We start from the raw sequence: 15,534 nt of genomic DNA on the forward strand, positions 1-15,534 counted from the left end.
CTCTCGGGAAATTCTTGATTTTGTTTTCTGTGGATGTTTTGATTTGGTTTGCTTTGGTTTGAACTCCTGCTGAGCAATAGCAGGTTGGACAAACTGAGCCAGCTTCTGACATTTGTGGAGAGACATTCAGCACACTCTGCTGTGACCCTTTGTGCAGGCGACAGTGTGCTCTGAAGAGCAGGGTTCGGGCTGCATGGTGAAAGTGCCCCGTGGCTGCAGAGAGCTCAAGTTTTAAATTATTTGATTGGAAATATTGAGACAAGTTTGCTTTTATATCCCTAGTGAATATTTTTTAAATTGCTGCTCAAGAGAAGTGTCAGAGGCCTGATTCATCATTGTGGGCATAGCTAAATGGTAATATATTTAAAGTGTAAGTTAACATTGTGAAGCGTTTTGGCAGTATAGTCTGACTTGAGAGCACTTCTCATATGTGCTTGAGAGTACATGCAGAATATTGCTGGTTTTACAGTGCTAAAGATACATGCATTTTATTTTTACTTTTCCTCTTGCTCTTTAGGCTTTGTCCAACACTGATTCTCCTCGTGGCTGTGAGCTGGAGCCTACAATGAAACACAATTTTGCTTTTGACAACATGGGCTATGAGGAGAGCTTTGAAACTGCGCCCTCTCCATCTTCCCAAGAACACACTGTGGCAGTCAATGTTGTGGGAATGACTTGCCAATCTTGTGTGCAGTCGATAGAAGGCCGAATTTCCAAGGTGAAGGGCATTGTGAGTATTAAAGTCTCCCTTGAACGGAACAACGCTGTAATAAAGTATCTGCAGTCAGAAATAAGTCCTGAACAGATTTGCCAGGAAATTCAGGATATGGGCTTTGATGCCAACATAGCGGAAGAGAGGCTGACAACAGCAACCGTAAATTTGTCGTGCTTGAGAGAAGCAGTAGTTAAGCTTCAGGTAGAAGGCATGACATGCCAGTCCTGTGTCACCAACATTGAAGGAAAGATTAGGAAACTGCACGGTGTGGCAAAAATCAAGGTGTCACTTGGTAACCAGGAAGCAATTATTGCTTACTATCCTTACATCATTCAGCCTGATGACCTCAAGAGCCATATCAGTAACTTGGGGTATGAATGCACCATTAAAAGTAAGTCAGCCCCTTTGAAGCTTGGTGTCCTTGATCTCAGGCGCCTGCAGAATGCAAACCCCAATGAGACAGCAGCAAGTCTCGAGAGCGATGGGATGGATCCACCGGTCTCCAAGATGAGTGGCACAGCTACGGTGGCTGTACGGATAGAAGGCATGCACTGCAAATCCTGTGTCAGAAACATTGAAGGAAATATATCAGATCTTCCCGGCATACAAAGTATTAAAGTGTCTTTGGAGCATAAACGTGCTGTGGTACAGTATAGCCCAAATTTAATTACCCTGTCAGCTTTGCAGCAAGCTATTGAATCCCTTCCACCTGGAAACTTTAAAGTATGTCTCCTTAATGGTTCGGAAGTTGATAAGGGAGCATCTCCATCACCTGCTTTGCTGTGTGATCTCTTCAGAGAGCCGCTGCAAGACACGACATGCACAGCTGTTATTAGGATTGATGGCATGACCTGCAATTCCTGTGTACAGTCCATAGAAGGGACCATATCACAGAGACAAGGAGTGCAATGTATAGCAGTTTCTCTAGCTGACAGAACTGGGAGCATACATTATGATCCAGCTGTCACTAATGGAGAAGAGTTAAGAGCTGCCATAGAAGACATGGGGTTTGATGCTTCTGTGCTGACAGGTAACTGTTTTTTCTTCTGTGGGTAGCATGCCAAGCTGGGCCATGCGTTAAGACTCTCTTCTGGAGAGAAACTCTTAGAACATCACGTTGGCATTGTCTTTTCTAAGGGACTGGCCTGATCTGACCTCGCTTAGCAAGGGAGAGAGATTTCAGCTGTGAAGCACCTTATTTCAGCCCTTAATAACTGCACTAGTGGGTGGCAGAGTTGAGTTACATTATGAAGCCAAAGGGTTTGGAAGTTGGTACAAGGTCTTTCAAATAGCTGATCCCCTTACCCACTGAAGTAGGTTTCCTCCTATCTCTACAGGCTGCTGTAAGTAGACCTACCAAACCAAATGTTTTCATTTATGTTCCAAAATACTAAAACCCACAAACTTAATGAAATCTCTTTCATTTAAAACCAGTTTTTACTTAGCTAAAATATCTTTTTAGTGTCTTAATCCTTTGACCTTTATTTCTTGAGTATTTTTACTAGCCCTACTTCACTAAGCCTTACTTTAAGCGAGGTAAGTGGCAAGATGCAGGTACTCTTTGGTGGGAGCAGGTGCTTTTACATGTCAGCTGCAGCACAGTTTGTACATTTTGTACATATGCTCAATGTTTAAGAAGTGGCTATGGTGTACAATCTCCTCTCTAGTGAATTTCAAATGCGGCAATATTTGTCTGCTTCAACTCAACAGATTTGCTTTGAGATACTGATGTAGTTTACCTAGAATGAATTAGTTTGATCCCAACAGACCACATCCTATTAGTTTTTCTCATGGGTCCAATCCCTCTGAACCTGTGGAACTGCTATAGATGAGGAGGAGCCCGTATGTGGTGTTTAATTATGATTTGTTTGGTTTATAATTTTTTGGTGGGAGACCTCCCGATCCATCTGTGGAAAAGGAGGGGACCCCCTGTGTTTAACATGTTCAGAAGCAACTCTTGTTCCTTTACACAGACCCCTGCCCAAGGGAGGCAGTTTGTGAACGCAGCTGGAGCTGTTGGGTGTCTGTTCAGTATCTGGTAAAGAACAAAAATGATTGCAACAGGCCTGTATGTGTGGAGGTCTTCTGGGTGCTGCAAATCCTTCCACTACTCATTTTGCAGTACTTGCAGTGTAAATATTGTGCCATAAAGAGAAACCTGTTGAGAAACTTGTCCTTTTCCTTGTTTGAGATGAAATGCTATGAGTCCTGCATAGATGACAACAAGGACAGAATGGATGTGAGGCTGGACTGCGTTCTCTGTGCTGGATAAGGACCCTCTAGATACCAATATATCTTTACTGAATGGAGGTAGCTGTCAGGTCTAGGCATTGAAATTAGAGAGAATCATTTGCCATCTGAAAGTGGAAAACCAGTTCTGTAGAGTTATATGGTCATGCAAGTGATACTGGTGAGCGTGTATTGTTATACACATAGTAACAATCTACATTATTTCCATGAAGAGACCAAGATTACCATGTCACCTTTCAAACAACTAAGAGATTTTGCATGATTGATAAATGTGACCTGCTTAGAGTTTTACATCATCCGATCGCACTGTAGATAGTGTGTGTTCAGTTTATTGTGCATTTATTCAAGATACTGCCGCTGAAGAAAGTAGGCACCAGCCTGACGCCAGTAATGCTGCTGTGCAACCTCGAGCTCCAGAGCCTCCTCGCCAAGGCTGTGCCTCAGATGCTCTTCCAGACAGTCCTCACCTTGATGGGCCAAACCAGCCCAGCGGAGCGACAGCTGAAAAGTGTTTTTTACAAATCACAGGCATGACCTGTGCATCATGTGTGTCTACCATTGAAAGAAATTTGCAGAAAGAAGATGGTAATGAATTTAAAATTCCTATAATAAGTCTATAAAGGACTATGGGTTGGAAAAGGTATTCTATGTGGTTAATGGGAGAGGCTGTGGTACAACATCCTGAGGTTAAATAGACTTAATACTCTTTCTTAGTGCTAATGTAACTACATCACTGTTTAACTATCCTACTGCACTGGTGGACAAACCCGATGGACATACTTGTATTGTAACAGTAAATTGTTGTAATGTGATCAAAATTTCAAATAAGGCTCAAGACAAGAACAGAGAAATAGTTCTCATTTAGTTTTCAGGGCCTTCTTGTTTTACAGGGCAATCCATCTCTTCCAGAGCTGTTGAGAGCTCTGACACATTTGTGATATGAAACTTACCCTTCAGGGCACATTTTCACAAGCAGGTACAAACAAATACGTGGCTCCAGTGCCTGGGTAATTATATTAGCTTAGGCACAGCAAAGCTTATCAGGTTAGAAGTCTGCAGACTGGAGCTGCCTTTCCTCTGGCCATATAGAAGATGAACAGATGATCCTCTGCATTGTCTGCTTTAATTTGTGTAGGCATGCCTGTGGGGGGTTTTGCTTACTGATTCCTGTGCCCCCAGTCTCCCAGTGATGGTCTCACTGCCTTGATTTAAAAATCCAAGAAACCATTAGCACTTCAGAACAATTTTTTTGCCTGTGATTTTTACGTTTTGCTTTTCAATTCTAAATGTAGATTTCTGTGGTTTTATTTATTTAAAAAAGAAGAAAAAAAAAAACCCAAAGGGAAAAACAAGAAATGAAAAAGGCTTAGCATTGTGCTGTGGGGTTTGTTTAGGGCTTTCCAAACTTAGAGAGTCCAGGGTAGAGCTTGCAGCAATGAATGCAAAGATTGCTTCTGAACATTCTTTTTTGTCTCATTAGATCGTAGCAAAACTCACCTCCTTCTCTGTATAACTCTTGAGGTTCCTGTCATTGCTAAAGGGAACTGCAGTGTGGCTGGATCTCAGTAAAAACTTTGCTGTTGTGTTGTGACTAGGGAACAACACTAGAAGGAGGCAGAGAGAAATCGTTAGGCTTATAACATCTCTAAGTTGTTACAGCCCTTATTGACAATCATGTGTAATATTTTATTTTTCTTCCCCTCAAAGGAGCTACATTATCTAATACTTTTATTATTGCCACTGCAGGAATTGTTTCAGTGTTGGTAGCACTGATGGCAGGTAAAGCAGAGATAAAATACAAGCCAGAATTCATACAGCCTCTTGAAATAGCACAGCTGATCCAGAATTTGGGCTTTGAAGCTACCATCATAGAAGATCATGCAGAATCAGAAGGAAATGTGGAGCTTCTTGTAAGTCATGTGTATTTGAAATTGTATGTTGGTTTTGGAAAAGTCAGGTCTGGAAGAATCATTTTCTTGCAAATGCTTTTGTTTAAGGAGTTGTGGCTTCAGCAGGTTAGTTCTGGCTGGTGACACTATTTTTTCTTAATTGCTGAAAAGACAAAATCAATTTGTCTTAGAAGAACATATCCAAAGGCGCTGAAATAAAAGTGACCATAGTTGTATGTACAGAACAGACTTTTCTTAGCAAGGAGAAATGAACCAGAACTTTTCTGGGAAGGCACTTCAGTCAACAGTACAGACTCTGAGCAACTGAGAATGTATCATCAAATACGTATTGATAATGCCTGGGGCTTTGCATAGAGATCTGAGAACTTTGGGTAAAATTAGGAAATTGTTTATATGAAGGACAGATTCTTCAAAAGTCTGGTTTTATTCTCTAACATATACCTACTAGAAGACAGATAACAACAGTCTGCAGTTGTGCTAATAGATCAGAAAGTGGGAACGTGCCTTATTGAAGCCACAGGAAAATTTAAGTAAGCAAGATGAAGTTACACATGCAGAGTTTGACTTTGGCAATGTTAATATAGCTGCTGATATTAGCTATACTGTTACAGTTAATACAATGTACGAGTGCTGCTATACAAATATATAGCTGTGACTATAACTGCTGGTTGCAGAATTTTATAATAAAAGTGGACAGTTATGTTCTCAGCTTTGTTTCATTTAAGACAGCTCCATAAAGTTTTCATGCTGATGCCTTGGGTCGGTACCAGCAGAGCTTGAATAGTCATTAGTACCTTTGCGACATGGGGAGGCCTTGTCTCAAATTCATCTACAAATATTGGGTGAATGTGGGGGACTGCCAACTGTACCTAAATTTGTCTTTTCTTTAGATTACAGGGATGACTTGTGCTTCTTGTGTTCACAATATTGAATCCAAACTCCTGAGAACAAATGGCATATTCTACGCCTCAGTTGCACTTGCTACTTGCAAAGCTCACATCCAGTTTGATCCTGAAATTACTGGGCCTCGAGATATTATAAAAATAATTGAGGTAGGCTTTAGAAATTTTTTAGATATGAACAATTATAAAGTGAAGTTAAAAAGGAAATAAAGCAGCTGTTATTTGAGAGGTTTCACTGACTTTTGCAGATGACATGGTAATTGCCATAGTTTTTATGCTCTTGTGGTGAACCTGCTGTGCTCCTTAGTAGTGCATAGTCTCCCAGGTTGTTACTGTAAAAACACACCCTAAAAACTACACAAAGAAGCCTTTTTTATCTATATCTGGTAAAAATGTCATATATTCATTCTTTGCAGTTCTGTGTGTAGAATCATGTGTCTCTGATTTCCAGTCATTTCAGTGAAGTGTTGATACTTCAGAAAAAAATACTACTTTCTCTTGCCAGTGAAAGATGCTGTAAAAGAAGTTTCACAACAGTTTTGCAACAGCTCATACCACAAATATTACACATCTCTGTATACACTGGCATTTATTCCCACATCAATTCAGAGAACTTTTTAAACTGAAAGAGCTTGTGATACTAAAGGAAAAAATCCTGGCTTACCAGTAACCACACAGATCATAAAATCTGCTGTTATCATGGCCCAGGTATGGACAAAACTTTTTCCTTCTCTGCCCCACCAGAAGGAAGGAGAACTTACTGTATGAGGCGCATGCAGTGAGTAGTCAGGAGGACAGCAGAGACTGTTTGCCTTTTGTGTTGTAGAGTATTTACTCAGAAAAAAGCTCCTAGACCGCAGAATTGATGTGGCAGCAGTGATTAACATGTTAACTAGTAGACTCTTCAGGCTGGAGGAGTAGTTCTGTAAAGTGCATCTTGCCACAGGAGCATCTCATGGTGCAGATACGAAGTTTAAAGGTATTGTGCTTGCAAGTGTGCTGTGGTTTTTTTGTGGTTTTTTGTGTGTGGGGATGGTTCTACTGCAGCAGCTCACTGAAGCATCAGTCAAAACTGGCTTTTTGCATATATTTGTTTCTGGGATGCTTTGCCCTGCAGTTTGTTGTTTTGCAGGTTTAAACTGATTCTAGCCACTTTGATTTTCAATGTCAGGTGTATCTACTCAACTGCAGTGTTAAGGAGATGCTTGCAAGCTTGACTAGCCCAGTGGCTTGTACATTGTGGTATTTCCCATCTCTCATACTTATTCCAGTGGAGATGAAAGGGCATAAATTTCCCTTGAGGAGGAGGGCAGCAGAACTCCAGCTGTCAGTGGGAGCTTCCTGTGCCTAAGAAACCTGGAACAGTTACTGCATCTATACACTGTGTCCATGTGTAGGTAACAGAAATCCTTTGCAGTCCACATTTTGAGTACTGTCTGAAATATCCTCTCATGTTGGCAGGATCTAAAAATAGATAAGAAGTTGGCATTTATTAAATATGGAACAGTGTCCTTTTCTGACATTTCTTCTAAAAGTAGTGTCATTTAAATATGTTGTAAGTAATATGGTTAGTTTAATCAAAACTAACTCATCTTTCCTCCCCTTTCAATAAAAAGGAAATTGGCTTTCATGCTTCCGTGGCTAGAAGAGTTCCAAATGCACATAACCTGGATCATAAAAAGGAAATACAGCAGTAAGTATTTCTCTTTCTCTCTCACTAATGAACATGTATAGATCATCTCTTGTAACTCACCTCCCCCCCCCTTCCCAGTTAATTTAGCTTATCCTTGTGTAAAGAATATTTAATTTTATGATTTGCCATTTCGTTCAAGTATTTTTATTACTTTAATTAGTTTCAGTTTTTAACTGATAGAAGTCTATACAGTTAAACATGTAGGAGACACTGAAACTGTCCCTAAGTGTTGGATCTTTCCCAAATATCCTGAAGCTGTGTGTTAGTACAGTACTAATATCCCAAGCTCTGCACTGCGAGCACACTGTTTGGCCTGGGTACTGCGGGGTGTACAACAACCAGGGATTTACAGCTTCTACTTTTCAGGTGGAGGAAATCTTTCTTGTGCAGCCTACTGTTTGGTATCCCTGTCTTAATCCTAATGATTTATATGCTAATACCTGACGGTGAGCACCATGGGTCTATGGTGCTGGAACAGAATCTCATTCCTGGATTATCTATTTTAAATCTTCTCTTCTTTGTCCTGTGCACTTTTGTTCAGGTATGTCCACAGTACTTTCTAGGGGTTTGCTTTCTATTCATCTCCCATTTATGTAACCTGATGTGATAAAGACAGGAGACTGGAAAGGTTTAGTGGATTAGCCCTGCCCTCTTGTCTGTACCACCTACGCAGAATGAAGCGACACTTTTCTGCAAGTTATCCAGTCTGTGATGGCTCACAGCACTTACTCCTGCCAAAGCTGCATCAGGTATTTTTCCAAGTGGGGAAGGTAGCGTTAAAATGAAGAAATACCTGATCAGCTGCAAACTAATTGCATAGCTATAGGTAAATCCCTTCAACTCCTGTGCCTGTCTTTTACTTTGCATTGCTAAGGAAAAGGATGATATTTAGCTGGCAGAGTTGTTTTGAGAACAAGGAAGAGCAAGTGAGAGGATGGCAATGGAGTCAGCCTCCTGGTAGACCCCTCCACTGAAGTTGTATCAATATAAAATTTGCATGGGACAGCAATGCCTTCCCTTATCTACTACGTGTTTATAATTCTGCTATAGGCAGTATTCTGAACATGAGCCGGCAGTGTGCCCAGGCGGCCAAACTCTCTGCTTTCACTGCTGTGATCTTAATATGAGTCTGTCCATGCTTACACCAACAGTTTCTTGGTGGATGGTATTTTTACGTACAAGCTTACAAATCACTGAAGCACAAAACGGCCAATATGGATGTGCTCATCGTACTGGCCACAACGATTGCTTATGTGTATTCGTGTGTGATCCTGATGGTAGCGATAATTGAAAAGGCAGAGAAAAGCCCTGTCACTTTCTTTGACACTCCTCCGATGCTGTTTGTGTTCATTGCCCTTGGGAGATGGCTGGAACACATAGCAAAGGTAACTCATCTTCACACTAATTATTGTGTATTTATAATGAGAGTAGAATAAAACTATTGAGAGGAATTTTGAGTCAGATGTTTCTGATGTAGCCTATATATATAAGGCCATTTAGAGTTCATTGTTTTAAAACTGGCAGATTAGTACTGCCTGTATTCAGGGAAACTTGGTGAAACAGATATCTACATACATTTTTCATGTCACTATTTTTCATCAGAGCTGTAGCTTGAAATTGAGATTTAAACCGTAAGTTCTGCACATAAAAGAAAATGTAGATTTTCAGCAATAAAGAAGGAACAGATTGTAATATGAACTTTCCACCAACTATGTGTGATTATTTTTTTTAAATGTCAGCCACAAAAAATGCATGTAGATGTGGCACTTAGGGACGTGGTTTAGTGTTGGACTTGGCAGTGTTAGGTTAATGGTTGGACTCGATGATCTTAAAGGTCTTTTCCAACCTAAATGATGCTATGATTCTATGATTCTAAGTTGACATCAGCATTCCTATATCTCAATATATCTTAAACATTTATCTCTGTTTCTTAGAGTAAGACCTCAGAAGCTCTTGCTAAACTTATGTCTCTTCAAGCCACAGAAGCCACTGTAGTGACTCTCGGACCTGACCACTCTATTGTCAGGTATATATTTATGAACCAAAACCCCTTCAGCCTGCCTGGGTGCACAGACTAGGCTTGATGCAGTTAACGTGAAAGCATTATTATTCTTTTGAATCTGATGGTGTAAATAATCTGTCTGCTCTACTTGTGTCTTTTGCAGGGAGGAGCAGGTAGCTGTTGAACTGGTTCAAAGGGGTGATATTGTAAAGGTTGTTCCTGGTGGAAAGTTCCCGGTGGATGGAAAGGTCATTGAAGGCAGTTCTATGGCAGATGAGTCTCTCATCACTGGTAACTTCCCTTACGCTTAATGCAAAGGAATGAAATCTTCTAGAACAGTTTCTTACAAGAAAAGAGAGCAGACCCAACCCAAAAGCTGCTGTCTGAATAACCTCCCACCTTAACGGATGGTGGCCATGTGCCTGGCCTTTGTGAGCTTAAATCCAAATCCCCGCATCTGCACACGCCTTAAAAAGCTGAAGAATTTCCACTCAGTTTGGTCACTTTTACTAACGTACTGATGGGATGGATAGAGTCTAAACACTATTGTCGTTATTCCAAAGATCTAGTGAGAGTTTCCTCTGCAATGTATTTGTAGAGATGGTACCTTTTCAGAAATAACTTCTAAAGGGTGATGGGGAAATATTGCTGAGATGTTGGGGTGTGTATGCATGGGCACTGAACAGGGCTTCTGACAGGGATATCCCAGTGAGCAAGAAGAGGGAAAGAAAGCCTCACGACTTGATGCTCATTAAGGGTCATGGGACTTTTTCACAGCTTCTGAAATTTTCATTTCATTTTATAAATGCAATAAGGATTTATGGCATCGTGCAATTCTTATAAATAAAGGATATAAAAACTTCACATTGGCATTGGCTTACTTGTTTTAGTTATGTATTTACTTTCCTTGGGGAACAGGGACACCCTTAGTTTAAGAGAACCAGTCATTATCACTAACCCTAAAAATAGAGAAAATAAAGATTTTGTAGAGCTAGTATTCTTAGAGAGGCAGCGTGAGAACAGGACCTTTGCCACAGAGACAACTTTTCTAGTCTTTGAAAACTGAGGGTGGTGGAAATAAAGACAGATTACTCAAACTCCCATGGCTATGCAAAGTAGTAAGCGGAGAAATTCTTAGTTCCTTTTACAATCAATTTGCTCCTGGCCCTTTTGAGGGATGGCATACTGGAGGGTTAGGACCAAGGAAACAGCATTTGCTTTGAAAATAAACCTAGAAAAAGGTTTATGGAAGTATGACAGCACTTACACATGCCTTCACTAGACAGAGATATACAATATGTGATTTCTTGTCAGTGTTGCTTAGCATGCTGATTTTGCCAGCATACAACGAGCTATGTGCTAATAAACTATGTTCAATATTATTAGGGGTATTGCCTCACTTATTCTTACCTTTTCTTTCTAGGGGAAGCTATGCCAGTCACTAAAAAGCCTGGGAGCACAGTGATTGCTGGTTCTATAAATGCACATGGCTCAGTTCTTGTTAATGCAACTCATGTTGGTAATGATACCACTCTGGCACAAATCGTGAAATTGGTGGAAGAAGCTCAAATGTCAAAGGTAAAAATAATAGAAAAGAAAAATTTATTCACAGATTTTGATTATATATGAAAAAGATTCTATATTTTTATAAATTCACTTGTTCAACAAACTGTGTGTTTTCCAGACTTCAAGCAAGAATCAGATGAAGAATATTAGATATTTTCATGAACTCTTCATAGTTACGTGTTTTGATCATAAACATACAAAGACATGTTTTTCTTTTTTATAGGCACCCATCCAGCAACTGGCAGATAAGTTTAGTGGATATTTTGTTCCATTTATCATCATCATTTCAACAGTGACATTGATAGTATGGATCACAATTGGTTTTATAAATTTTGATGTTATTCAAAAATATTTTCCTGTAAGTAATTTCATTAAGAGCTGGATTTTGGTGTTAGGATATCTTCCAGTGTAATTAACATACCTTCTGTGTGTAGGGTTTGATGTTGCAACCTGGCAAATACTTTTGTACAATGTGGTGTTTTCTATACAGAGCAGATAATTACACTAATTAAAATCTATCTGCAGGTATAAATATACTGTTGCATTTACCCCTTAGTTCTGCATGGGGTTCCTACAAACTGAAATTATTGGCAGTCTTTCCGGACTAAACATGATCTATAGCTGCATTACAAGGAGCTGAGCCATTCCTAGATTGCCTGAAATATTTTTTGGACATCCTTGTTACTCATGGCAGATAGTGGGTTTGGCTTTAGAAAGAAGATGAGCTTCTGTTATCTTTAGGATATGTATTTGCTATGCTCATCAACTGTGGGGGTCTGTATACCTGGAAATAGGGCTCTCCTTTGCTAAGCTATAAAGGAAATACCAGCAAGCTATATTGTCATGCAGGAGCCTGAGAGCAGAGTCAAGCATATGTGTGCTTGAGCAGCAAAAAAGCCAGAAAATACTGCCATAAACAATTCATAACATTGACCTTTCTCTACCATTACAGTAACAATAATAGATTGCTTTCCTATACTGGAGGTTTCCAGGTAAATGTATTTTTTGAAATGCCTATTATTGATTGTACATCTATGTTATCTTCTATCGACAATCATATACATCTCTTTTTTTTTCCCCCCCTCTCTTCCCTCTTCTTGCAGAATCAGAACAAACACGTTTCAAAAGCTGAACTAATACTGAGGTTTGCATTTCAAACCTCGATCACTGTGCTGAGCATTGCATGCCCCTGTTCTTTAGGCTTGGCTACCCCCACAGCTGTGATGGTGGGCACAGGAGTTGCTGCGCAGAATGGTATTCTCATCAAAGGTGGAAAACCCCTGGAAATGGCACACAAGGTTAATAGTTCATTCTGTACTTTTGTAGCTTACCCAGCTGTTGCTACGTGAAATATAATTTCCCAGGAAATCCTGCTGGTCCAGAGAAAGACTGTAGAATGTTGCTTGTTTTTTTTTCTGCTGGTTGCTGCTCATTAAGGTAAAGAAGACAGATCTGACCTTCTTTCTTCAAAGTGGTCGCAGCAAAGTGTTGAGAGCCAACAGTTCCTGCAATCTTATGCCAGTGAGGCTGCTAATCTTCTGCATGACCTCAGAGGTTTCTGACTTTTGCACTCTCTTTACCTCTTCTGCGAAAGAGCCAAATAATCCTATAAAAAAAAATTTCCCTAGAGGGCTATTGTGAAATGCATATTGTTCGTGATCAGTAGTTTAAAAAGTAGGATGTAAGAGAAAAACAGAATGATTTTATGTTCTTTTAGTGTATAGAAAAAAGTTGGAAGAAGGCAGAAAAAGCCCTTCAAAGACAGAAAACTGATGAAAAGAGGAGGAGGAGATTGCAGGAGGAGGAGGAGGTTTGACATGTCCAGCGAAAAGAATATGAGTTTAAACCATGCTATGGTAGACTGGATTAGACATAGGCAGAACATTTTAAGTGAAAAGGATGGTAAGAAGAAATTAATCAGACCGATAATTCTTGTTCTTAGTGGACATTATAAAGCGTAGACCAGAAGTTTTTCCAAGGTTCTGCAAAAAAACAAAAAATGACTGCTAATTAGCGTCAGGTCTTTTTACTTTTTGAATCTAAGTGAGGCTAGGGTCAGGGCTTGGAAAATTATGTGACCTGTTGGATTCTGCAAGCTTGGTGGGTTGGAATAGCTGGGAATGGAAATAGTGCCTACTTTGTTGAGTTTTTTGGTTCGTGTGTTTCTCTGTGTCGTGTTTATTTTCAGGATTAGAATTGACTTTAGCTTTGGGTTTCAGTGTATGTGGGGCTGTGTTTTTTGGTTCATTTCCGATTCCTCAAGACCCATTGGGCTGGCTAACAAGTGATTGATGAATTTGGTGAATAGCATGAGGTTGGGTTTGGTTAGGTGGTTGTTTCTGGAACTTGTTGAAGCTTCTTGCACTCTTCCCACCTGCTCTTATCACCAAATTAACTTCCCGAGTTCTCTTTCCTCAGTGCTATTGTTAATTGTTTAGAACAGCATTCATAAAAGCCCTCCTTGCATCATATACCTTGTGGTAAAAGTGATTAAGGTGCCATTACGTGAATCCTGCATGTGAATACATACACACACACACACAAAGGACAGTAAAAGTCCTGCAATGGCTCTGTTGTCTGAGATCCTGATATAGATACAGGATGATGTTGTAGCTTCAGTGAAATCACTGTATGGGAATGAATAAGAAAGCATAAGGAGACCTACTGCACAGATAGTTCAAGGTACATACAGGAATCCCTACTCTTGTAGGTTTATTCTGTCTTGGTGTGGATATAGGCAACCGATTATTAAGGTCTCGCCTGTATTTATGTGCCTAAAGCCTATGAGCATCCCTATGCTTGCAGGGCTTAGGCAGTAACTCTGGTTTATTTCTTGCAGATCAAGACTGTGATGTTTGATAAAACTGGGACCATCACCTGCGGAGCTCCTAAAGTCATGAGGGTGCTTTTGCTGGGAGACCCAGCTGTGCTCTCTCTGAAGAAGGTACTGGCGGTGGTTGGCACTGCAGAAGCCAGCAGCGAGCATCCTTTAGGAGTGGCAGTCACTAAATATTGCAAAGAGGTACTTAGCCTTCCTATTTCATCTAAGGCCTGGAGGGATCTGTGTAAATGCAGCAACGTTGTATAAAATGAGCAAGTCCCAGAGGGACAGGCCTGCCTGAAAAGTAACAGGCTGGAAAGCTGGCAGATTTTATGATTGTGCATCTTAGTCGGGACAATACCAGAAGGCATACGCCAAGTTTGCTTTTCTGGTAATGCTGTGGAGTTCTCAAGCAAGACCTTACAAAGTTTTTCCTGAACTAGTGGGAAAATAAGGATTGTGGAATATGTGCTGGAGGAATACTTATGCTTGAAATAGCATTGTGAAGCAAATGTGTGTGGTGACATTTCATATGTTACCTGACTGTAGTCACTTCTATTAGTCACTTGCTTATCTGAATAGATTAGGCAAAAAGCTTTAAAACCTGAATATTAAACTGTGATATTTGTGAATTTCACAAATGAATTAATAGATTACTGAAGTCTTCGCAAATTTTGCAAATCCTTAAAGGTCATTTATATTTTGCATGTGTTCCTCAAATGTTTCAGGAAGAATGAAAGCACAACCAGTAACCAAAATAGGAAGCCTGGTTTAAATAAATAATTTCTTTCTGCTAAGACAAGTCATTAACTGATTTATGGAAAAATTCATTGGCAAGAATATATCAAACTTATTAGTGATAGATCTTTCAGTGGTAAAATTTGGAAGTTAACATATAAATTCAGAAGGAAAAAGAGAGTATGGGTAATGATTCAGTTGCCTCTCTTGTATTTTACATTTTCTGTTTTCAAATTTGTCTTAGTTCCCCGACACTTCTGTAGTCATCCCATGCACCAGTTATTACTGGATCATGACTTACATGAATTGCAGTGCTATGCTGTTTGCTAACATTCTTACCACCTGCCTTATCTTCCCTGTGTTGTAAGAAGGTCACTGAAAGGTGCATGTAATTCCCACTTCCAGAGACAACCCAGAATAACTTGTTTATAAATGCATATTTTCTCCATTCTTTTTGTAACTCATAGGGTCCTAGTAATCCCTTTTCTCGTCTTGAAGGTACTCACTGGCTTCTCTCTCTAACTCAACAGAAAGACCCAGTTTCCTTATCATCCAGCCAGATCACTCCAGGAATTAGATACAGTTTTTCACTGTAACTTTTACATATGTATAAAAGGCCTGATCCCCCACAGCCAGTTGTCCCTGCAGTTAATTAGAAGTTGCAACTTTTCAGAAGCTGTATGGCTTATTGTTACAGTATTTCTCTTTAGTTCCTAGTCTTGGCTGGGGTCATGAACCACCAATGTAGCTGCTTCGTCCTTGAACTACCAGGAAAAGCTGTCCTTCATGGTTTGCTGCTGCTAGAGCTGGGACCTGGATGTGATCTGTGTGGCTGCCCTTTTCCAAAAGTCTAAACCACAGCACATCCAGAACATCCTTATTTTTAGTTCTGTGCTACTAATACTCCATGCTGCTTTTCCATCAGTCAGTCGCTGTC

General features: G+C 40.0%; 1 protein-coding gene across 1 annotated transcript in view; it reads left to right on the forward strand.

The window, feature by feature from the left end:
• The first annotated feature begins 562 nt into the window (after window positions 1-562).
• Window positions 563-15,534, forward strand: part of ATP7B (ATPase, Cu++ transporting, beta polypeptide) — a 23,980-nt gene continuing 9,008 nt past the window's right edge. Inside the window, exons 1-13 of the mRNA XM_009319971.1 lie at window positions 563-1,745; window positions 3,314-3,550; window positions 4,712-4,875; window positions 5,766-5,927; window positions 7,394-7,470; window positions 7,837-8,011; window positions 8,622-8,855; window positions 9,405-9,496; window positions 9,636-9,763; window positions 10,896-11,050; window positions 11,262-11,396; window positions 12,142-12,336; window positions 13,878-14,060. Coding sequence (XP_009318246.1) covers window positions 566-1,745; window positions 3,314-3,550; window positions 4,712-4,875; window positions 5,766-5,927; window positions 7,394-7,470; window positions 7,837-8,011; window positions 8,622-8,855; window positions 9,405-9,496; window positions 9,636-9,763; window positions 10,896-11,050; window positions 11,262-11,396; window positions 12,142-12,336; window positions 13,878-14,060 — 3,117 coding nt within the window. The 5' untranslated portion in view covers window positions 563-565. The remainder of the gene's footprint in view (window positions 1,746-3,313; window positions 3,551-4,711; window positions 4,876-5,765; window positions 5,928-7,393; window positions 7,471-7,836; window positions 8,012-8,621; window positions 8,856-9,404; window positions 9,497-9,635; window positions 9,764-10,895; window positions 11,051-11,261; window positions 11,397-12,141; window positions 12,337-13,877; window positions 14,061-15,534) is intronic.

The sequence above is a fragment of the Pygoscelis adeliae genome, unplaced genomic scaffold, assembly GCF_000699105.1.
Source record: "Pygoscelis adeliae isolate BGI_AS28 unplaced genomic scaffold, ASM69910v1 Scaffold32, whole genome shotgun sequence".
NCBI classification, from domain to species: Eukaryota; Metazoa; Chordata; class Aves; order Sphenisciformes; family Spheniscidae; genus Pygoscelis; species Pygoscelis adeliae.